Source organism: Sminthopsis crassicaudata, chromosome 1 (genome assembly GCF_048593235.1).
Source record: "Sminthopsis crassicaudata isolate SCR6 chromosome 1, ASM4859323v1, whole genome shotgun sequence".
Lineage (NCBI taxonomy): Eukaryota > Metazoa > Chordata > Mammalia > Dasyuromorphia > Dasyuridae > Sminthopsis > Sminthopsis crassicaudata.
Window position 1 is genome coordinate 755,186,151 of NC_133617.1, and position 22,679 is coordinate 755,208,829.

The window sequence follows — 22,679 nt, forward strand, 5'->3', positions numbered from 1 at the left end:
ACTCTTCCCCCCCCCCCCCCGACCCTGGAACAAGGGTGAACGCCCTTCAATACATCCATGTGTCACGCCCAGGAGCTGCAGCTATGTGTGTCTATTCACCCTGAGTCCCAGACAAGACACTTCTACGGTGTGACGCTTCTCACTGCTTGTGGACTGGCTGGACTCCCCCATTCGCTGGTCTGGGAGAACCTGGGAGCATCTTTCCTGTGGACTCCTTTTGGTTTCAACTTTGTTTCTCACGGGACTATCAGGGGATCCCATACAATCAGAGATTTAGGGCTGGAATCTCATCCATTGTAGATGAGAAAAATGAAGAGCAAAGTTGGGTTCCTTGTCAAGGTCACAGAGATACCCAGGAGCCCCGGCACCCGATGTGGTTTGTTGGACCCCCATGGGATATTCCATCACTGGACAAGGATCCCCCAAGCCCACCACTCTGCAGTTGCTGATCGCCACAATCCTGCTTAATGTGGTCTGGCCCTCTGCCCCGTTTCTGCCACCACGCACCGTGATACAGGACTAGATTATACCCACCCAGGGGCATTCTCGTACTGATGGGTGACCCCAGGACAAACCTCCAACTCCTCGTGGCCCTTCCCCTGGCGGCGAGCTTTCCCTTCCTAGCCGGGCTGGTTCTCACCCAGCAGGCTCCGACTTTGGCCCAGCCTGTGTTAAAGCCCTATGGACACATCTACACTTAGGGTCCGAGATCCCTTCCCCGCTCTGTTGAGGTGTCAAAATGGGGGTTCCTGTCTAGGGCATTGATTCAAGGAAATGCTGTCCTGGGATCTTTTGTTGCTTTGGAGAGGCCATTTATCATCTCTTGGCCTCAGTATCCCTGTGAAGACCGAGTTATCCCCTGGAGACCGTAGAATCAGCCGGAGTCAGGATAAGCAAAAGTTCTTGGTCTTTATTCTTGGCCTTTAGTTGTAAAAGTGAATTGGATGGATGCAGGATCTCTGCGACCTTCCTTCTCTTCCTCTATGGCCAAAAGTGACTCTAGCTTGTCTTACTCCACCCCCTAATCCTTCCCACAATTCTCTGTATTCGCCAAAAGACCGAGCCAGCACAGAACAGTGGGGAGGGCCATTCTCCAAGCATAAGCTAACAGAGCACCGTCCAATGGGTAATTAGCCTCAGGTGCTCAGTTGTGTGACTTCAGTGCTAGAGTTTCAGCCCTTTACACATCCCCATCCATAAAATGGACAAGCTGATGTTAAAGGTCTCTTAAAATTCAATCAGCGGATACAATTACATATTTGATCATTGGGTTGAGCCAAAGTTTTAGAGATCAAAGTCTAGTGAGTGGGATTTCTGGGGTCTTTCCTCTCTCTCTTCTTTGTTTAGCATGAAAAAAGATGCCAAATTAAGTTAGTGACTTCACTTGTTGACAAAAAAGGTAGAAGAATGGAAATCCCCTCAGGAAAGGAGCTATATGTCGCCATCTTTGCATCCCCACCAACTGGTGCCTAAGTGGGGCTCAACGGAAGCTTGTTGATGGGTTGAGTGGGTTACCTGGAGTCCCGGCACCGGCCCAGTAGAAGTATGTAATTGAAATCATGAGAGAGGTCACTGAACTGGGAAGTCCCCATCCAGGCTAAAATGTGACGGACGGACGACGGTGACCTGCCCCGTCCCCTCGCCCTGAGCGTCGCCCCGAAAGCACGACTAGAAGAGGCGTTCCCGAAGAGAGGAGACCACGCCAGAGGTAGAAACCTGACCTTCCTCCATGAGGTCAATCATTTTATTTGGGTTAGACACTACAATACAGTATATATCCATAAAAAACTCTATGGTGTGTATATAAATTATTCCTTCCATTCAGCAACTCTGTTTTTTTCCATTACAGCTTTGGTACAATGTGATTTTATTATATAATTTTCTTAAATACTTTTAGTTTCACAAACTCAACACAAAATACAAAACTAATCCAAATGAGGAATATTACAATCTACACAGTGGTGTTCGTGGTAGGAAATAATCGTACCTTGATGAGACCACGTCCCTGGCTAAGCCCTAAGTCTTACCCAGCAGACATGACAAGTGTATGCACCGTTAGCCCGCCAGCACTGAGATCCTTCCTGGGGGTGGTGACTATCAGCGGTGACCGCCGGGGGTCACGGATGGGGGTCTCCTGCCCCCGGCGCCCGGCTCCTCCCCCGCCAGGAGCGGGGGAAACCTTGGTCTGTGGGCTCAGCGCCCGGCCTAGTACTTCACAGGCCAGCCCGTGTTGTGGGAGCTGGCGCAGTTTGTCCTGCAGCTCGCCGAGATCACCGGGACGCTCTGGGAGGGGCAGTGGGGGGTCATGAGCCTCAGGTTGCCCTGGGTGGATGGAGGTATGACATTGCAGTAGACAGGCATGGCGGCCGTGGGGAGCGTTCCCGTGCTGGGGCCCGACTGACTGGGGAGCATGAGGGCTTGCTGGTAGGATTGCTGGGGCAGCCCCGGAGAACCCTGAGTCATGGACACCTGGAGGAAAGAGAAGCACCGGTCAGTGTCCCAGGAAGGGAGGGAGCCGTGTTCCTGGCCCCGGCCCTTCCCGCCCCCCCCCCCCCCATTCCTCCTGCCCTCTCGGGCCTTTCCAGCTCAAGGGCACGTGGGTGTTCACCAAGGTCCTGGGGAAGCCCCAGATGTTGGGCGCTAGAGACTGGGGGGGGGGCAGAAAAAAGTCCTACTCGGAGAGCCCTTTGCTACGACCAGGTCTATGCACTTCCGCTCAGGCAGCCCGAGGAACAGGACCCAGAACCGGGAGTCTCAGCCTGCATTCTCGCTTCCCACCTGGGGAAGCTTGATAAGCCCATTTAAACAACCCTTAGTTTCCTTCTCTGAAAGAATAGGGACTGGGCCTTCTAGTTCTAGATCTAGAACCCGCTGTGTGGGGTCCATATAATTATCAGGCACAGAATGGGCTGGAAGCCAGCCCTCCCACTCCCCAGAGAGAAAGTTCCTACATGTGCCCTTGTGCACGTGCACACACCTGCCACACACACACACACTCACACACACACACAGTCACACACAGACACACACTCACTCACACACAGACACACCCACACTCACACAGAGACACTCACACTCACACTGACACACACAGACACACACACTCCTACTGACACACACACATACACACATACACACACTCACACAGAGACACACACAATCACACTCGCATACACACTCACACAGACACACACACACTCACACTCACATACACACTCACACAGACATACACACACACTCACACACAGACACACACAATCACACACACTCACACACATTCACACACACACAGACACACAATCACACACAGACACACACAATCACACTCACATACACACTCACACAGACATACACACACACTCACACATACACACTCACACACACACACAGACCCACACACTCACACACATACATACACACATACATACACACAGTCACACACACACACTCACACACGGACACACACACTCACACACAGACATACACACAATCACACTCGCATACACACTCATACAGACATACACACACACTCACACACAGACATACACACAGTCACACACACTCACACACGGACACACACACAGACACACACAATCACACTCACATACACACACAGATACATACACACAGACACACACTTACACACAGAGATATACACACAGTCACACACACTCACACACGGACACACACACTCACACAATCATACTCACACTTACACAGACACACACACTCATGCACACACACAGACACACACTCACACTCACACACACATACACACAGTCACACACTCACATACACTCACACACACAACACATTGTCAGTAAATAATGCAACATGAAAGAGCTTCATAAGTACTAATTAATTCTACAATGGTCCCTACTAGGAAGCAGGAGGAAGTACGGCCTTCTTTTTAAGGTGAAATCAGCCCTGAAGAATGGTGGAGATGGGACCTTTTTGGGGGGAGGAGGAGGAGGCACTGATCACCCAGGTCCTCTCCATTTCCCCCAACCCAGCAATGTCCTCTGACTGAAGAAGCGTAGCAGAAAGTACCTGATAAGAAGACATGGATGGATAAGGGACCATCATGCCTTGCACCTGACTCCCTTGAGGGCTGCTCATCAAGCTCTGACTCTGAGGTGGCTGCGACACGCCCATGAGGCCTTGGAAGCCTTGCTGCTGATTTGACAAGACCGACTGGTAACCTGGAGAAAGGAGAAAAGCAACATCCTCAGATGGCCAGAACCAGCATGGATGGTGCCTTGTGGGAGAAAAAACTCGTTACCTTTTAAACAAAAAATGCAGGAAGAGGAGGGAAAGAGGAAGAAAAGTGGGAGAGAAAGGAGACAGAGAGACGGACAGAAAGACACAGAGACAAAGAGAAAGGAAGAGAGACAGATGGAAAACGACAGACAGAGAGGGACAAGAGGAGGAGGAAAAGAGACAGGAAGAAAAGTGAGAGAGAGAGAGAAAGAGAGAGAGAAAAAGAGGAAGAGAGAGAGAGAGGAGGAGGAAAGGAGGGAGAGAGAGCGTGCATTGCGCCCCTGACTTCAGGGCCACGGTTCAGGTCCACCTCTGCCCACATCACCCGTGGGGTTTTAGGAACATCACAAAACCCCAGTTTCCTCTTTGGCCCAAAAGGAGGCTATTGGGGCCTTCCTAGCTTCAAGCCCTCCAGATCCCCTCTGCCCTGGAGCGGAGCAGCTCAAGCTCCCGGTTCAGACGGTAAGTGGACTTTGAAGAGTAAAACCCTCCGAATTCCTGGGCAAAGACAAAGCCCGTCCTGCACCTAGAGCGCATGCTCCCAGCCATGGAAGCAAGGGGTGTTCTTTTGGCGAGACTTGGGATCTCTGCTTTCCAAGAGCCCCCCCCCCCCCCTGCTTTCTCCGTGTCTCTTGGAGAGATTGTGTTGGAACTGTGGCTTCCAAAAAAGCCAAACCTTCCAGAGCCACGTCAGCCTCACCCCTAGAACACGTCCAGTGCCTTTAAAGTAATCCTGAGCCGACCACTCTCCCAGGGTCCACTTACAGAACAGTTTTTTCTTCTAGTATTTATGCAAAACAGTCTAGGACCCTCTCCCAGTTTGGGGACGGGACATGGTGATCCTTATGCTCCTCATGGCTGTAAGGAAGGCATCCTGGCATGCCCAGGAAAGCCAAAGGTGCCGTCTAAGGAGAGGGGGTTGGTCATTCACTAAACTAGCCTTTATTAAGCACCTAGTGTGTGCCTGACACCGTGCCCAGAAGTGATGGGCACACATAGAAAGGTGAAAACCAGGGGGCAGCTAGGGGGCGCAGTGGATAGAGCACCAGCCCTGAATTCAGGAGGACCGAGTTCAAATCTGGTCTCAGACACTTAACACTTCCTAGCTGTGTGACCCTGGGCAAGTCACTTAACCCCAGGCCCGGGGGGGGGGGAAAGAAAGGCGAAAACCAGCACCCCTAGAAGAGGAAGGATGGGGGGCTTGGAGAGCAGGCCTGAGGCGCCCCAGGGTTCCGGAAGAGCTGGCTCTGTGGCCCGCTCTCCCTGGGCTCCCTCCCCTCCATGTGGGTGAATTGTAATATGCTTCAATTTTACAGGAGGAGGCTTTCCCAGCAAATGCAGGGAAGGCAAAAACACGAAAACGGCGCCGAATTTTCAGATGAAAACAGCCCAGCGAGCAAGGCCCCGTCTCTACTCGTGAACCCCGTGGGACTTTTACGTGGGCCCCGGGAAAGCACATCCGGCCCCTGCTATAACTGGGCAGCCGGCCGCTCTCCCCGGGCTCTCACCGCGGGACGGCCTGTGTGGAAAGTCCCAGGCCTAGGGGGCCCGAGGGCTCAGGCTAACAGGTGTCCTTAGCCAAAAGTCACAGAGTCATCGATTTAAAGATGGAAGAGACTGAGAAATCATCAGCTCCGATGCCTTCAATTTTACGGCCGAGGACACTGAGGCCAGAGACGTTTAGAAACGAGCAAAGTCCCACAACTAGTGACTGTGGGAGACAGGAATCACCACGCAGAGCACTGAGGATATGGGGACTAGAGAACCATGACATCATAATACTGAGTACTGAATATATATGGGAACTAGAGAACCATGACATCACCACGCTGAGTACTGAGTCTATATGGGAACTAGAGAACCATGACATCACCGTGCTGAGCACTGAGTATATATGGGAACTAGAGAACCATGACGTCACCACGCTGAGTACTGAGTCTGTATGGGAACTAGAGAACCATGACGTCACCACGCTGAGTACTGAGTCTATATGGGAACTAGAGAACCATGACATCACCGTGCTGAGCACTGAGTATATATGGGAACTAGAGAACCATGACGTCACCACGCTGAGTACTGAGTATATATGGGAACTAGAGAACCATGACATCACCGTGCTGAGCACTGAGTATATATGGGAACTAGAGAACCATGACGTCACCACGCTGAGTACTGAGTATATATGGGAACTAGAGAACCATGACGTCACCACGCTGAGTACTGAGTCTATATGGGAACTAGAGAACCATGACGTCACCACGCTGAGTACTGAGTCTATATGGGAACTAGAGAAACATGACATCACCACGCAGAGCACTGAGGATATGGGGACTAGAGAGCCATGACATCACCACGCTGAGTACTGAGTCTATATGGGAACTAGAGAACCATGACGTCACCACGCTGAGTACTGAGTCTATATGGAGACTAGAGAACCATGACATCACCACGCTGAGTACTGAGTCTATATGGGAACCAGAGAACCATGACATCACCATGCTGAGTACTGAGTCTATATGGGGACTAGAGAACCATGACATCACCACGCTGAGTACTGAGTCTATATGGGAACCAGAGAACCATGACATCACCATGCTGAGTACTGAGTCTATATGGGAATTAGAGAACCATGACATCACCACGCTGAGTACTGAGTCTATATGGGGACTAGAGAAACATGACATCACCACGCTGAGTACTGAGTATATATGGGAACTAGAGAACCATGATGTCACCATGCTGAGTACTGAGTATAGATGGGGACTAGAGAACCATGACATCACCACGCTGAGCACTGAGTCTATATGGGGACTAGAGAACCATGACATCACCATGCTGAGCACTGAGTATATATGGGCACTAGAGAACCATGACATCACCACGCTGAGTACTGAGTCTATATGGGGACTAGAGAGCCATGACGTCACCATGCTGAGTACTGAGTCTATATGGGGACTAGAGAACCATGACATCACCACGCTGAGCACTGAGTCTATATGGGGACTAGAGAACCATGACATCACCACGCTGAGCACTGAGTCTATATGGGAGCTAGAGAACCATGACATCACCACGCTGAGCACTGAGTATATATGGGCACTAGAGAACCATGACATCACCACGCTGAGTACTGAGTATATATGGGAACTAGAGAGCCATGACATCACCACGCTGAGTACTGAGTCTATATGGGAACTAGAGAACCATGACGTCACCACGCTGAGTACTGAGTCTATATGGAGACTAGAGAACCATGACATCACCACGCTGAGTACTGAGTCTATATGGGAACCAGTGAACCATGACATCACCATGCTGAGTACTGAGTCTATATGGGAACCAGAGAACCATGACATCACCATGCTGAGTACTGAGTCTATATGGGGACTAGAGAACCATGACATCACCACGCTGAGTACTGAGTCTATATGGGAACCAGAGAACCATGACATCACCATGCTGAGTACTGAGTCTATATGGGAATTAGAGAACCATGACATCACCACGCTGAGTACTGAGTCTATATGGGGACTAGAGAAACATGACATCACCACGCTGAGTACTGAGTATATATGGGAACTAGAGAACCATGATGTCACCATGCTGAGTACTGAGTATAGATGGGGACTAGAGAACCATGACATCACCACGCTGAGCACTGAGTCTATATGGGGACTAGAGAGCCATGATGTCACCATGCTGAGTACTGAGTATAGATGGGGACTAGAGAACCATGACATCACCATGCTGAGCACTGAGTATATATGGGCACTAGAGAACCATGACATCACCACGCTGAGTACTGAGTCTATATGGGGACTAGAGAGCCATGACGTCACCATGCTGAGTACTGAGTCTATATGGGGACTAGAGAACCATGACATCACCACGCTGAGTATTGAGTCTATATGGGGACTAGAGAACCATGACATCACCACGCTGAGCACTGAGTCTATATGGGGACTAGAGAACCATGACATCACCACGCTGAGCACTGAGTCTATATGGGAGCTAGAGAACCATGACATCACCACGCTGAGCACTGAGTCTATATGGGGACTAGAGAACCATGACATCACCACGCTGAGTATTGAGTCTATATGGGGACTAGAGAACCATGACATCACCATGCTGAGTACTGAGTATATATGGGAACTAGAGAACCATGACATCACCACGCTGAGTACTGAGTCTATTTGGGGACTAGAGAACCATGACATCACCACGCTGAGTACTGAGTCTATATGGGGACTAGAGAGCCATGATGTCACCATGCTGAGTACTGAGTATAGATGGGGACTAGAGAACCGTTATTTCTTCAGTTCCACTGGGATAACACACCTTGTTTCCAGCAGCCTTCTCCACAGTCCCGCCCTCCACACAAGCTGACCAGGGTGTGGGGATCCGACTAGAGTTCAAATCCTTCACATTTGAAGGGACCCCTTTCTCTAATCACATCCGGCAATAACTGAAGTCGATATTTTGGAGACCATTAATCTGCAGAGCTTGGTAGCAGCCTCAGACACTGTACTAACACTGCAGAAAATTTACGATGCAGCCCAGAAAGCTGCTGGACTAGGAGGCTCCCCCTGACTGTCAGCAGCCCTCTCCGGACCCCTAGGACCTTGGCAGGCAGCTGCAGGGGTCTAACTCAGGATGAGCAGCAGAGCAGGCATGGGAGATCCAGCTCGGTGTTCATCGACTGCCAATTAATTAGCGGAGCCTCCAGCAGGTCACTGTCTCTGACTTCGGCAGAATTGGGTACTTGTTGACTGGAACTATTGGCTGCCAAGAGATGAGATGGGAGCTCTCATAATGAAAGTGGGTGGGGGGGATGGCAGCTCCCGGCACATGGCTGACAAATATTCCTTCGAGCTGTGTAGACAGGTTTAATACTGGGAACAGCAACTGGCCACAGCTGGCTTCAGCTGATTTTCCCTTAAAGCTCTAATAAAATGAAGTCGATCTGTTTTGAATTATGTGTCAGTGGAGAAACGACTTCCCAATACAATGAAAAATCGAAGGGGTTAACTTTGTTAGGCTGCACAAATCTTGGAAAAAGAAGGGATTTTCGGTCATTTAGCGTCTGCATGATTACATGCAAAACGAAAGGAGGTGCATTAGAACAGTCGAAGCCCAAGGATCTTAGTTTGATTCAAATGGCTGCTCTCTGAAGCAGGCCACCCCGGACTCGGGGCAGGCGAGGAGCGGCGCCGGCCCGTCAGCCGGGGTTTGGGCTCCCCTGTTTTGGATTCCTCTTTGTGTGCGGTGTCCACAAGGTCCTCTTGTGCTCAAGCCGGGGTCTGTGGGAAGGGGATCAGGAAGCTTCCATTCTGGTCAGCACAGTGCGGGGTGGGCAAGGCTTGGTTGGCTGGGAGATTTTCCCGGGATTGTCTGCGACCTCAAAATCTGACAGCTACTGAGGAAGACCCGCTGGGGACTCTTGGATTTGGAGGCTCTGTGGGGTCAGTGACGGTCCTCTCATGGGGGCCCTTGGGCTTCTCTAATCACCAAAGGAAGCTCTGGGGCAGAGGAAGTCTCTGTCTCCACTTTGGTCTTCTGGGCTGTCTTTCTGGAAGTGACCCAAGTGGCTTGAGAAAGATCTGGATAGACCATGAGCCCCCCATCATTAAAGGCAGGAGAGCTGCAGGACTCCCCATCCCACCTCCTTTCTCTTCTCCAGAACACTTCACTTTCTCCATTTCTCAACATCCTGCCCCAAGCAGGAGCTGGAGATGCTGAGAGCCTCCTCCCTTGAGCAGCCTCACCCCCCCCCTTCATCTCAGAAGGGCCAGTCATCCCTCAGCTTGTGTCCCAAGGCGGCTTTGAAACTTTCTGTGATGTAGGCTGGGGATAGAAGGCCCTGGAAGGGTGTGGGGGCAAGGGTCACTGGAAGGCCCTGGAGGGGTGCGGGGGCAAGGGTCATTGTCTCTAGATCGCTGGGGACATCACTGATTCCACACTTGGGCAAGGGCTCTCAGAGGGGAAGCTCTCTGTGGGCACATAGCGCTTCCCTCTTATCTTGGTAAAGCGTATCCAGTGCATAGAAATCGCTCAGTTCTTATCGATTTCTTGAAATTGGCTGCGAGGCTTGAGGCAGGCCCAGCTGAGACGGACATTGTCTGCGTGCCCTTTGGCGATGAGCCTTGGGCCGCCAGAAGCTCCCCAGTGGATGGTATCTGTGGAAGGGTGAGAGCCGGGCCCTGTGAGCAGGAGGGATGAAGGTCTGGGATCTGGAGCTGTCCAGCAGCTGGGCATGGATGGGCAAGGTCCGCTGCCTTTCAGCTCTTGTTGCAGCCCAGTGACACTCAGTGAGGCTCAGACTCCTCCGCCTCCCTGCCAGGATGCCCTTCCTCATGGGCCCACTTGGCCTGCTGAAGGCCACCTGCCTTAATTCCTTCCTCCTCTGGGAAGTCCTCTTTGAATGGCTCCGCTTCCTGCCCAGCTCCTTGTTATGACACTGCCACTATCACATGGGACCCGGGGTGTGCTCCAAGGCCCAAGGCAAGGGCAGCGTGCTCTTGTCCCTGCCTCTCCTAGCTGGGACGTGGACTCGCCGCCGCAGGGCACGGCCAGAGTGTGAAGGATGCGGGGCAGCATCCCGGTCCTCCCCCCGCCCCCGAACCAGTGTCAGCACTCACAGGAGCCTAGCAGCCAGCGGGGATGGCTTTCATTACTGACTTCACAGACCCACCGGAGCCGAGTCTTTGGAGACCCAAGTTTTAATTAAGGAAGGTTAGCCTTTCAGCAAGTGGCAGGGGAAGGTGGAGGAGACGCTTCTGCGGCCCAATTGCCGGAGCTGCCTCCCAGGAGGCCTGCCATCATGAAGAAGGACGTGAGGGAGGGCGGCATCTCCCAGACAAATGGAGCCCCTTCCCTCACCACGAGCTCCCAGCTTCGAGGCCGGAGGTGCTGACGGGGACATCTTGTTGGCATCTGAGCCCAGATGGTGAAGGGACACGGCTGGTGGCCCTGGGAGTGCTTTTGGTGCGGGGGGCCTAGGGATGAGGGACAGCTCTCTGCTCAGGACCTGCCCCCTCCCTGGTCTTGGTCTGTTCAGAGGCTCCTTTGGGGGCATCTTCCCTCTTCAGGGAGCATCATTCTGCAGGGGGGGAGGCTGTAGACAGTGAGGTCTGGGGCATGTCAAGGGGACCTGGGAATTCCCATTGGGAAGAACTGGATTCCTTTCCTGTCAGTTCAACAAAAATAAAACAGAGACAGAATAGCTAGCCAGCTCCTGGCAGAAATGGCCGCCCCCTAGAGCTAGATACTAGGCAGGTACCAGGGCAGGAGATCAGGGTCAGTGGGTACCAGGGCAGGAGGTCAGGGCCGGCGAGTACCAGGGAAAGAGGTCAGGGCCGGCGGGTACCAGGGCAGGAGATCAGGGCCGGCGGGCACCAGGGTAGGAGATCAGGGCCGGCGGGCACCAGGGCAGGAGATCAGGACCGGCGGGCACCAGGGCAGGAGATCAGGGCCAGCGGGCACCAGGGCAGGAGATCAGGGCCAGCGGGCACCAGGGCAGGAGATCAGGGCCGGCGGGCACCAGGGCAGGAGATCAGGGCCAGCAGGCACCAGGACCTGGCTCCCACATTGACTCTCCTGGTGGGAGCCCTGAATGTAGGCAAAGCAGGCATCTGGGCGCTGACATCCCAGGCCAGGATTCAGGGTGGGTGATCTCTGGAAGGAAATACAAGGTGGGAGGAGGTGATGAGCTTCCATTACTCTACTGGTACTCCTGGTAGCAATAGTCACTCATGGCACATTCTCAGGTTTGCAAAGCGCTTCACAAATATTCCCCGATTTGCTCTTCACAACCCCCTGGGGTGGGGGGAGAATGCCGTCCTATCTCCATTCTACCCATGAGAAAGCTAAGGCAGGGAGGCGGAGTGACTTGCCTAGGATTACTTGGCTAGTGCGCATCTCTTGCTGCAGGAGCCAGAGGCCCCCCACAAGGCCGTTCTCTGCTCTCGAGGAGATGAATCTTGCCCCAAAGTCCTTCTCCTATGCTCAGCCCTGTGGAGAAGGGCCCCTGCATACATTAAACACGCACTGGGGGCCCAGGACAAGCTATTGTGACCCTCTTTTCTCATCTGTGAGACGAAGGGAACCCACAGGGAACCAGCCTCTGCACTGGAGCTCCTTATGCTTCAGCTTTATTTCTGGCCCATTGTCCCTGTGCCCGCTGGCCTGCTGAGGTCACTGGTCCTCAAGCTTAGGGTTCCACAAGTCCTCCAGGAAGCTCATCTTCCTCCATGCGGACGCTGGCTTGGAAAGCCTCAGGCTGCCCCGAAGTCAAGTCCTTCTAGGCTTGTCAGGTGATCTTCCTGGGCCACACTTGCCTTGCCCTCCCCTTCCTTTCCTTAACTGGGCTGGTCCCTGGACCACAGTTATTCACCCGTCACTGTGTCTGCCCCCAGACTCTTCCTTCTTTGGGGGGGACTTACACCCTAGGAGGAGACCCTTTAGGATCCCAGGGTCAGATAACTTCAGCTATCAGAGGATGAGGAGCACCCGGCGAATACCAGGGGGCTGGAAGCCAGCAACCCTCAGCACAATCCCACAATGAGGGGGAGCCTTCCATGTCGAGCAGAAGCCAGGATGAGTCCTAAAATCGTCCGGTTACACGGCGGGGACCACCACGCGGCAAATGCCTCATGCAGCCTGAGCTCCTCAAAATCACCCAGATCATCCCCTGGGAAATAGGGGGGGCTGCGCGGCCCCTTTCCTGGGACCCACTGTGAAGCACAAGGAAAGCCACGCAGGTAAATACGACGGAAATGGAACCGGGGAGTGGCTCGCCTCGTCCAAACTGAAATCCCGGCTGCTCCCAGAGGAGGATTTGCCAAGCCAACTACCGTGAGATCAAAAGGGAAAAGTCCTTCTATTCCTGGACAGTGGGAGCCCAGAACCCCGTGAGCCGACCCATGGAACTGCCTGGTCACAGGAGGGAGTTGGCCAACAAGAGGAGCTCCCGGCCCAGGAGGGACACTGGCCATCCCCCTTTGGGAGTGATGGGTGGGAAGGAGGGAAGCTGAAGGACTGGGCAGGCCCGGAAGCCAAGGGCTCAGGGACAAGAACCTTGTCTGTCCAATTACACAGAACCGGCTTGTTTATTGATCTTGTTCACTCTGCTCAGAGTGAACTGTTGTGTCGATGAAAAGGAAAGCATTTTGTATTTAAACAAGGCCAGAAGGAAGGGCCAACTCATTCATGAACACGCAAGGGTTTCCTGGGCAGGTTGAGAAAGGAGAAATCTCATTGCTCAGGGGATAGATCTTGGCTGTAAAAGGCAAGGCAGAACAGGGAGCCTCGACGATTTCCTAGGGAGGCCCTGCTCCCAGGAGGGAGGAAGGCTGCCGGGGGTCTCCTAATTCCGTGCAGGCGATGAGCTCTGGTGCGTCTGATGCGTTACCATTACACAAATCCCGTCTTGGAAAGGCTCCGGCTCCATAAAGACTGGCGGTAACTTATGTTCTGGTACATGATAAGTACCCTCGCGTGACAGCTGTGATTTATGGAAGCACCTCGGAAAGTCTATTAGCCTCGCCTCTGCCCACAAAGGGTGTGTTCTGGCCGCAGGGGCAGCCGATGATAAATTACCCACCCAAGCTCCACAAGGCGTCAGAGCTGCCCAAAGGCCCCACGTTAGTCCACTGATGCACTCCTCGTTACCGCGTGTCCTGTGCAGTGGCAGCCAGAGCCTCCTGGAGGCCAATTAGCAGCATGGCGGGGCTGCTTCTGTGCAGGAAGGCCCTGCCACCCACATGTCCCTCCCGGCCAGCCCCACGAGGCTCTTCCGCATGCCTGGATCCAATATTCTGACTGGCTGAGTCCACAAAGGGGACCAGGAACGGGATGGTCAGAGGTGGCTGGACACGCTCCACAAGGTCAGTCAGGGCCCGGGTCTGGGAAGGTGTGGCTTAAACCGCATCGGGGCCGGGGAAACGGCAAGGCTCTGAGGAAAATCTAGCCACATTTGGAGAACCCCAGCGGCTCGACGCAGCGATCTGCCTCACCTCCGCGGGGGCGCTGTCCACTCCTGGACAGAGGCTGGAGTGTACTGGGGTGGGCTCTGGGGCCGTGAGACCAAGGTCAGGCTTACTTTGGCCATCCTTCGCTGTGCTGTTCGTGGGCTCGCACCCCAGCCATGCTGGCTCCTCACGTGGGACTCCTGCTGCTGTGGACAATGACCGTGGCCAGGCTTCGGTGACGTGTTACTGGGGAGGAAAACTTTGATTTGTTTCCATTAGTTTTTCTAATGACAAGATTCTTCTCTTAGATGGTTCATTTCTTCATTAGCTCACACTGTCAGAGCTCATGTAGATAGTGGAAAGGGAAAGGGACTTGGAATTTGGGAATTGGGTTCCAATTCTGCCCCAGACACTTGGCCCCGTCTTAGGGTGTTAAGGGGCCTCAGTGGCCAGCAAGTTAAATGAAGATCTGGCCAAGAGTCGTCTCTACAATGTCTTCACCGTGTGGCCCCTTTGAGGACCTCCAGTCCCGCTCCTTGTAGCCCATGCTGGGTGCTTCTTAGGGCCTTCCTCCTGCCATCTTGCCTAAATCTCTCCATCTGCCAAGAGTCTTTCTCAGTCTTTTGTCTATCTCTATGTGTCTCTTCCCTTCTTCTCTTCTCTTCTTTCCCTCCTTCTGTCTTCTTCCTTCCCTCCTTATCTCCTCCTTATCTCTGTCTCTCTGGCTCTCTGTTTTTTCTGTCTTTTTCTAGCCTCCACCACTGTTCTCAATTGAACCCTTCAGGCCAAACAGATCAAGTTCATCGATTCTTCCACGTGATCCCCTTCCATTCCACAAGATAGCTCCAAATTCCCCCAGAGTCTTACCTTCTTGAGACCCGGGATAATTCACTGCAGGACAGGTCCCTTCATGAATTATCACCTGCCGTGGTCTGGCCTGCCTCCACCCGCCTTGTTCTATCCTCTCCACACACTCTCGCCCTTCGTCATCCTGGCAAAAGTCTGGAATGATGACGAGAACTCAGTCATCTGGTTGTGATTTTACGAGGACCCTGAACTCTTACCCTCCTGGGAAATCAAGTATTAAGCGTCTACTCTGCGCCAGACACCAGGGACCCAGAAAAGGGGGGTTATCTTTGACTTCACAGAGCTCATTTCAAACGTGGTGATGTATGCCTATAGAGAGATCTATCTGTATTACATATGTACTTATTTTGTGTGTGAGCGCGCAAGTGTGAGCGTGAATGAGTGTGTGTGTAGGAGTGCGTGTGGGGTGTGTGTGTGTGTGTGTGTTAGTGAATATGCATGATGTGTATATGGGGGGGTGTACACCATGGTAACTTTAGTGGGGGAAAAGGGCAGAGCGTCACGGACATCATGCCTCTCTAGTCTAAAATAGCCTTGTCAATGCAAGCAAAAGCTAGTATTTATAGGATGCTTTAAAGCTCATAAAGCACTTTACAAATAGGATCTAATTCGAGCCTCACAACAACTCTGCCATTATTATCCCTATTCTCAGATGACGAAACTGAGGCAGACCATTGCGTGCCCTGCTGAAGGTGGTGGGCGTGGTGGCGTCTCAGCCTGCTTCCTGGCCCGGATCTCTATGCACTGGCACCTCTTAGCTGCCACATCCCGCCCCTGGTCCTTTAAAGCTTGCCTTCTCCTCCATTGTGCACAAGAAAAACCCCACCTGAAGCTCCCCCCATCTCCTCCGGCAGAATCCCACTAGATTCCGTTTGCTAGAGTCCGTCAGGAAGGCTTCTGGCCCAGGTGCCCTCTCCTGGCCCGGGTGCCCTCTCCTGGCCCGGGTGCCCTCTCCGGGCCGTTTCTCTCAGTTCTTCGTTGAGACGCTCAGTAACAAGAACGTGAGGTCCCCAAGTGTCATCGGATCCGTGGCTCTTTCAAAGCCTCAGTTTCTCCATCTGTAAAATGAGCTTACACAGCCTGACTCACAAATGCTTTGGGAACTTGACCCCAGCTGAAGGGCAGCGAGTCCTCTCCCCATCCGAGCTCTAGCGGAGCCTCCCGCTCCTTGGCTTGAGGCGGTGTCTGGGCATCTCCAGGGCCTGTTTAGTCCCGGAGGAGGGGGCGCCGCGCCCACCGTGGTGAGAGACTGAAGAAAGAAGGAAGGTGGACCGGCGGGCCGGGGGGCGGGCCGGAGCAGCCCCGGAGTCGGGGGGGGGGGGGGGGGGGGGGGGGGGCTGGCCGGAGCAGCCCCGGAGTCCGGGGGGGGGGGGGCTGGCCGGAGCGCTCCCTGGCTTGGACCAATGGCCACCGGGGAGGCCGCAGCAGTTCGCGGGGCCTTGGCCGTCTCTCCCCGGAGCTCGGGCCACGCGAAGGAAGCGCCCAGAGCCGCGGCCCTCCGGCCCCTTCCTCGCCATTTCTTTGTTATTGGATCTGCGCTTTGGGGCCTCTCCGAATCGGCACCGACGTCAGAGGCCCGGGCTGAGGCCCTGGCGGGGAGCGGGGGAGGGGCCGGGAGTCGCGCCCTCACCGTCCCCCCCATCCCCGAGCATCCCGTCACCTGGGAGAGCTCGCCGGCTTGTCAGCCCGGGTTGCCATTCGCCCATCCGCCTCCCGGGGGCAGCACAGAGCAGGGAGCCCAGGCCGGCGCCCATTTCTTAGGCTGCCAGGAGGGAGAGGGCTGGGGGCGCGTTCCCAGCCCCCGCCCCGCCCCACGCAGCCCCAGAGGGACCGCACAAAGCAGGGCCCTCCTCCGCACCTCTGACCACCGCGCATCCGGTCCGAGGTCCCCCAAGCAGGAGGAAACCGCAGCAACCGCAGGGGGCTCCGGGCGGACAGGAGCGCGCATCTCCCCTCAGAGCCGCCTTCATTTGCCGCAATTCTCCCCGCCTGGAGCCCGCTCCAATTCCCATTCCATGCACCAAAGATGTTTCAGCCCCGCGTCGCCCGCTTTCCTTCTTCAGCTGAGTGGATCCAGGTCCCCCAGCGTCCAGAACCCAAGATCTTCTCCATCCTGGCTGGGATCTCCCTGGAACTGTCCGGCTGGGGCCCCCACAACTACGGCTCCATCGGAAGGACATAGTGGGGCTTGTGCCCGAGATCCTGTCACCCAGGAGTCCCTAAGACTGCGCTCTGCGCCCCCAGCTTGCTCCAGACGGAGTGGGAGGGGCTACGGGGCAGCCCTGGGAGAGTCCGGGAGAATTCCTCTCCCCAGAGGGTTTTTAGCCACTGTACCTTCCCTCCTGACCGCCAGGTCAACGTCAGGAAATAATAAATCAGCAACCTTCTCTCCCTGGGCCACCCAAGGGACTGATTGGCTGAGATAAGCAAACCGGACGCTGGAGGGGAACATCCCCTGCACTGACCCTTTTCAGAGAGCAGGAAGCCTCTGAAAGGGAAATGGGGTTTGGGGCCACTTCGGAAGCGCCGAGATTCGGGTTCTGTGACATGGCTCCCAGGCTGAGCCGGCCAAGCTTAATTTTTGAACCCAAATGCAGGACTTTGCATTTATCTTCCCAAACACCCCTGTATTAAGCAAGGCTCTCTAGTCATCAGCATAACTTGGACCCCCGACTGTCTCCCAGTTCGTTAGAGCCCATCCTGGTGGGCATCTAGCTTCCGGGTATAATCATCATGAAATCTCTGCCTTTATCCCTCAATCAACCGTGGCGGGCTCTACTGACATCAGGACGCGAGGGAATCTATCGGGGATTTTCAATGGCAGAACATCTGTCCACATCCTAGGTTATTATTACGACACTGAGACTACTGTGATCGTTACTACCACCAGTGACGAGGGGGAATAAAGCAAGGGCTACCTTTCCTTTTGTTAGTAACGGCCTGGCCATCCGGGGGTCAGATATCTTGGGGGGAAATGGGAGCGGGAATGGATTCAGTCATGAGGGGTGCCACATTTGATGGGGCTGTGGCCTTGGGCCTTGACCGTGATTGTGATAAACAGCGTCTCCAGCCTGGGGAACAACTGAGTCCTCCCTTTAGACCAATAAAAGCTGAGGGTTTCACAGAGTAGAGCTTAGAGTGGAATGACTTCATTTTTGAGCAGAGAGAAAAAGACTTTCTCGAAGGAAGAGAGGGTTGGGGAAGAAAGGGATAAGGCACTTAGTTAGGGTTATAGCCAAAGTGTTAGACAAAATGCCCTCTCCCTCTTGGTCCTTGGGCACCGTGTGGCGAACAAACTGTCCCTGGTCCTTCAGGGGAGATAAATTGTCATCAGAGTTGGCCACGTGGGGAACGCCATGAGCACATAACACATGGATTGCCACATCTCCGGCCACACCAGCTTGACCCCCGGAGCCCTGCTCCCCGACTCATGCCCCAGTTCTTTCTTTGCGATTCTGCATTGTTGCCTCATCGGCTCTGCTGTCACTTGGCACTGCTCATGTTAAAAATGGGCCACGATGCTTCCCTACCGTGTCAGTCTGAGCAACACTTCGGGCAGTCCCCCGCTCCCCAGGCCCTCGTCCTTGGGCTTCTTTACCTTCCCTTCCCTTCTCTACTCAGGTCTAGGTGGGCTGGGACCTCGAGGACTCTTCTCCCAGAGCAGCAGACTGATCGCTTCCTTTCTATGTGAACTAATCAGGATTGATCTGGGACCCGTTGAGCCTCCACTCTTTATGCTGGAATGTTTGGTCACAGGTGAATTCAAAGTCATGAAGAATTTTACTGGATCTGTAAGTCTCTGGGAATCTCCAAGTGAGGAAAACAGAAGACAAACCAAGTCCCGACAAACCCTAGGGGTTATTTGATGGAGGGTGTTAGCTGGTCAATAAGTCTTCTGAGAGGCAATTATAGCTTAAATAGCAAAGAATCAGTCACTTCTGAAGGACAGAAACAGAGAAGGAGAGAAAGAAAAAGAGTGGAGGCATAAATGCAGAGAGAGAGAGGCAGAAATAAAAGAGACAGAGCCACAGTCAGACCGAAAAACCAAAACTGAGTTAATCAGGTGGGCAACAGGTTCTCCGAGATTAATCTTAGATGTTTTCAGCAGGGGGAGCGATAGAAAAGGAAATGGATGAAAGGAAAGGGGAGGGAATGTTTTCTCTAGACACAAAAGAAAAGGAACAAAATTACTTTCCCCTCAAAAACAAGCACTTAGAAATGAATTTATAGGACAAAGAACAGTAACCTGAGGCAAAACCACCTCCCTCTCTTCCTCCTCCTCCTCCTCCTCCTCTTCCTCCTTCTCCTCCTCCTCTTCTTCCTTCTCCTCCTCCTCCTTTCCCTCCTTCTCCTTCTCCTTCTCCTCCTCCTCCTCCTCTTTCCCTTTCCCCTTTCCCTCCTCCTCTTCCCTTCTCCTCCTCCTCCTCCTCCTCTTTCTTCTCCTCCTCCTCCTCCTCCTTTCCCTCCTCCTCCTCCTCTTCCCTTTCCCCTTTCCCTCCTCCTCTCCCTGCTCCTCTTTGTTGTTCTTCCCTTTCCCTTCCCTATCCTCTTCCACCCTTCTCCTCCTCTCGGAGACTGGGTGTCCATTTGTAGACTGTTATTTGTCCACTTTTGCTAAATGACCCCTTTAAAGTACTTCCGATGCATTTTTTCTTCATTCCCTCTAACTACATCCTCCAAATATCAAAACCAATCGAACCAAATCAATCCTTTTCCTTCTGGGACTCTCTTCCCAGTTCTGCTTGCTCTGTACCTCGGAGAAGGGGGAGGAGGAAAGGGAACAGGAGGTGGAGGAGGAAAAGGAGGAGGAGGAGGAGGAGGAGAAGGAGGGAGAGGGGGAGGAGGAAGGAGGAAAAAGAAGGGTTTTGCCTCAGCCTCTTCTTTGCACTATAAATGCATTTTTAAGTATTTGGTTTTTGAGTGGAAGGGTGATTTTTTTTCCTTTTTTCTATTTTTAAAGAGTGGAGTCAAAAGCCCCTTGATCGCCCTGCTCTCTGGAGAAGAGTTTGCACTGAAAGTACCAGGGGCCCAGACAGAGAGAGTCCCTAGCCACCTTCATTTTTCCATTCTCACAGAAAGGAGCTGTCCTAGGAGCTGTGGGACCTGAAGCAAGTCATGTGATGTCAGAGGGGCTCAGTTTCCTCCTCTCTGCCTTGCAGGAGCTAGAAGGTAGCCTTTAGGAGTTGTGTCCTCCCATGGCTCATGTGGTCACAGGGTACTGGCCTTGTGTCCCAGCTAGGACAAGGCACATTGGACGGGAGGTGTCCAAGGCTGGAGCCTAGGTCTCTTCCAGGAGGTAGAAGAGCTCCAGGCGCATGAGGAAGAGTCAGGAGGGCTAGGAAAGAGGCCCTAGAAGCCAGCCTCTGAGAGCCTGTGCCCAGCCCCTCTTCCTGGGACTGCCATTAATGACAGCTGGTGTGATGAGGGATCTTTACATCCAGACTCTGTCTCTCTTATTATCCTTCGCATTTTACAGGCTCTAAGACTGAGTGCTCCACAGCCACAGAGCTGGGAAGGGGCAGAGGTGGACGGAGGCTGGGCTTGGAGGCCATGGGTGGGCTCTCAGCTCTCTCATTGAGGGCCAGCAAACTTCTCTATATCCATAAAGGTGACAGAGAATAGGATGCACCATCTGTGCCACCGAGTTTACTTGGGGGGGGGGCTGCTTTGGGGATTACATATGGCAAAGCAAATGGGAAACCTACAGGCTGCAGCCGGGACATCCACAGAGCCAGGGAGGAAGGGCCAGGTTTAACCTGTGGCTGGTGGGCCCTGGCCAGGGAGCATCTGCAGACCTGATACAGGTCTTGTGCAGCCTTTAAGTCAGAGAACTTAGGGGGCAGGACAAGGAGGCAAGGATGCGAACGTTTCCAGGGGGAGTGCTCCATGGTATGGTTGCCCAGGAAACTGCCTTCTTGGCAGAGGCCCACTCACTGAGGTGCCAACTCCCACCATGCCGTGCTCGTCCCCAGTGTGGCATTTGGAGCTCGGGGGGAGCCAGGGGAGGGGGTGCGCCTGCGTCTCAGGAGCCTTACAAGGACCTCTGGTTTCTGGGGGAAGAGGCTAGCTGGGGCCAGAGGGGCCCAGAAATGAGGAACGACCCTTCCAGGAGGCTTGACCCTGCTGCCAGTTGCTGTTTGAAAACTGCTCATCCCCTCTGATGCATGATGCCCACAGTGGCCACAGCTGGTGGTGTAAGCAGCCCCCTGGGGGCACCAGGCAGCTGCTGCCCAGGACACTTGGTCCTCCCCATCATGGATTCCTCCTCTCAGTGATGGGAAAATCCACACTTAGCCCAAGGAGAGGGGCATCGGGGCTGTCCAGGCTCTAGCCAGCCCTTCCCTGGGCAGCTCTAGCAAAGGCTTGCCCATCACCCAGGCAGGAATGATTTTCTGAATATAATAAACAAATATGGCCTTAGACAGCCCAGTCAGCTATGGCTTGCAGTTTCAGGGGGGATGCCCTGGGGGTGGCAGGAGACCCTCCAGGCCCTATGAAGGCTCTTCTCTCAAACTCTCACTTCTGCAGAGCCCATTTTCTCCCTAGACTTAGAGGGGGGCTACAGGTACGTACGGGGCATCTGCTCGTATGAGAGGGCATCTCTCCTAAGCCATGGTGGGGCAGGAGCTCATGGGGAAGACCTTGAAGGGCAAGAAGTGGAATAGGAATTGTGTGTGTGTCCCTTTGAGACTAAGCAAGCCTGCCAGGTTACAATGTGAAGGGGGATGATGTGTGCGGGGACAGGGATGCCGGGGAGGGGCAAGGAGCCGGGATTGACAGTTGTCATTGCTCTCTTCCCCTTCATCCATTCAGGATGGCTTCCTCTTGTTTCCTTTTCTCCTCCTAATCAGAAGCTGCTTTTTGCTTTCCCTAGCCCTGGCCTGTCTGTCCGTGACATTTTTGACGAACTTTCTTGAAAAGTTTTGCCAAGAGGCAAGGCAGAAAAGGTTCCCAGGGTTTGGGTTTGGAAGAGGCAGCTTCCTCAGGTCAGAATCGCAGATCCGGCCTGCCTGGCCACCAGATACCGTGCTGGGAATGATCCGCTGAGTGCCCGGAAAGAGGGAATGGGGCAGCTTCTCAGACAGCTTCCAGAGACTGGAGGAATCAATCAATACAAGGACGACGATTAAAAAAATGAATTAGGAAGCTCTATTTGGAGAGTGGCCAGGCAGAGGAAAAAGAAAAGGTTGGCAAAGGAGAGAAAAATAGAGGAGACACATAGACACAGACAGAGAGAGACAGAGACAGAGAGAGACAGAGGCAGAGAGAGAGACAGAGAGAGAGAGAGAGAGAGAGAGAGAGAGAGAGAGAGAGAGAGAGAGAGAGAGAGAGAGAGACAGAGAGACAGAGAGACAGAGAGAGACAGAGAGAGACAGAGAGAGAGAAGAGAGACAGAGACAGAGACAGAGAGAGACAGAGAGAGAGAGAGAGAGAGACAGAGGGAGAGAGAGAGACAGAGACAGAGAGAGAGAGAGAGAGAGAGAGAGAGAGAGAGAGAGACAGAGGCAGAGAGAGAGACAGAGACACAGAGAGAGAGACAGAGGCAGAGAGAGAGACACAGAGAAACAGAGACAGCTACAC

The 22,679-nt window shown here is 53.6% G+C and overlaps 1 protein-coding gene across 14 annotated transcripts in view; it reads right to left on the reverse strand.

Annotated features, from left to right (window-relative positions):
* Positions 1-1,711: 1,711 nt before the first annotated feature.
* Positions 1,712-22,679, reverse strand: part of ARPP21 (cAMP regulated phosphoprotein 21) — a 151,703-nt gene continuing 130,735 nt past the window's right edge. For 8 of the 14 annotated variants that reach the window (XM_074284593.1, XM_074284602.1, XM_074284594.1 and 5 more), the window contains 3 exons: positions 15,099-15,233; positions 4,051-4,202; positions 2,076-2,469 (listed from right to left, as the gene is read on the reverse strand). In XM_074284593.1, the coding sequence (XP_074140694.1) occupies positions 2,206-2,469; positions 4,051-4,202; positions 15,099-15,233 (551 nt within the window). In that variant the 3' untranslated portion in view covers positions 2,076-2,205. Of the gene's footprint in view, positions 2,470-4,050; positions 4,203-15,098; positions 15,234-22,679 lie in introns of all 14 variants that reach the window. The other 6 variants (XM_074284601.1, XM_074284597.1, XM_074284606.1 and 3 more) reach the window with 1 other exon arrangement.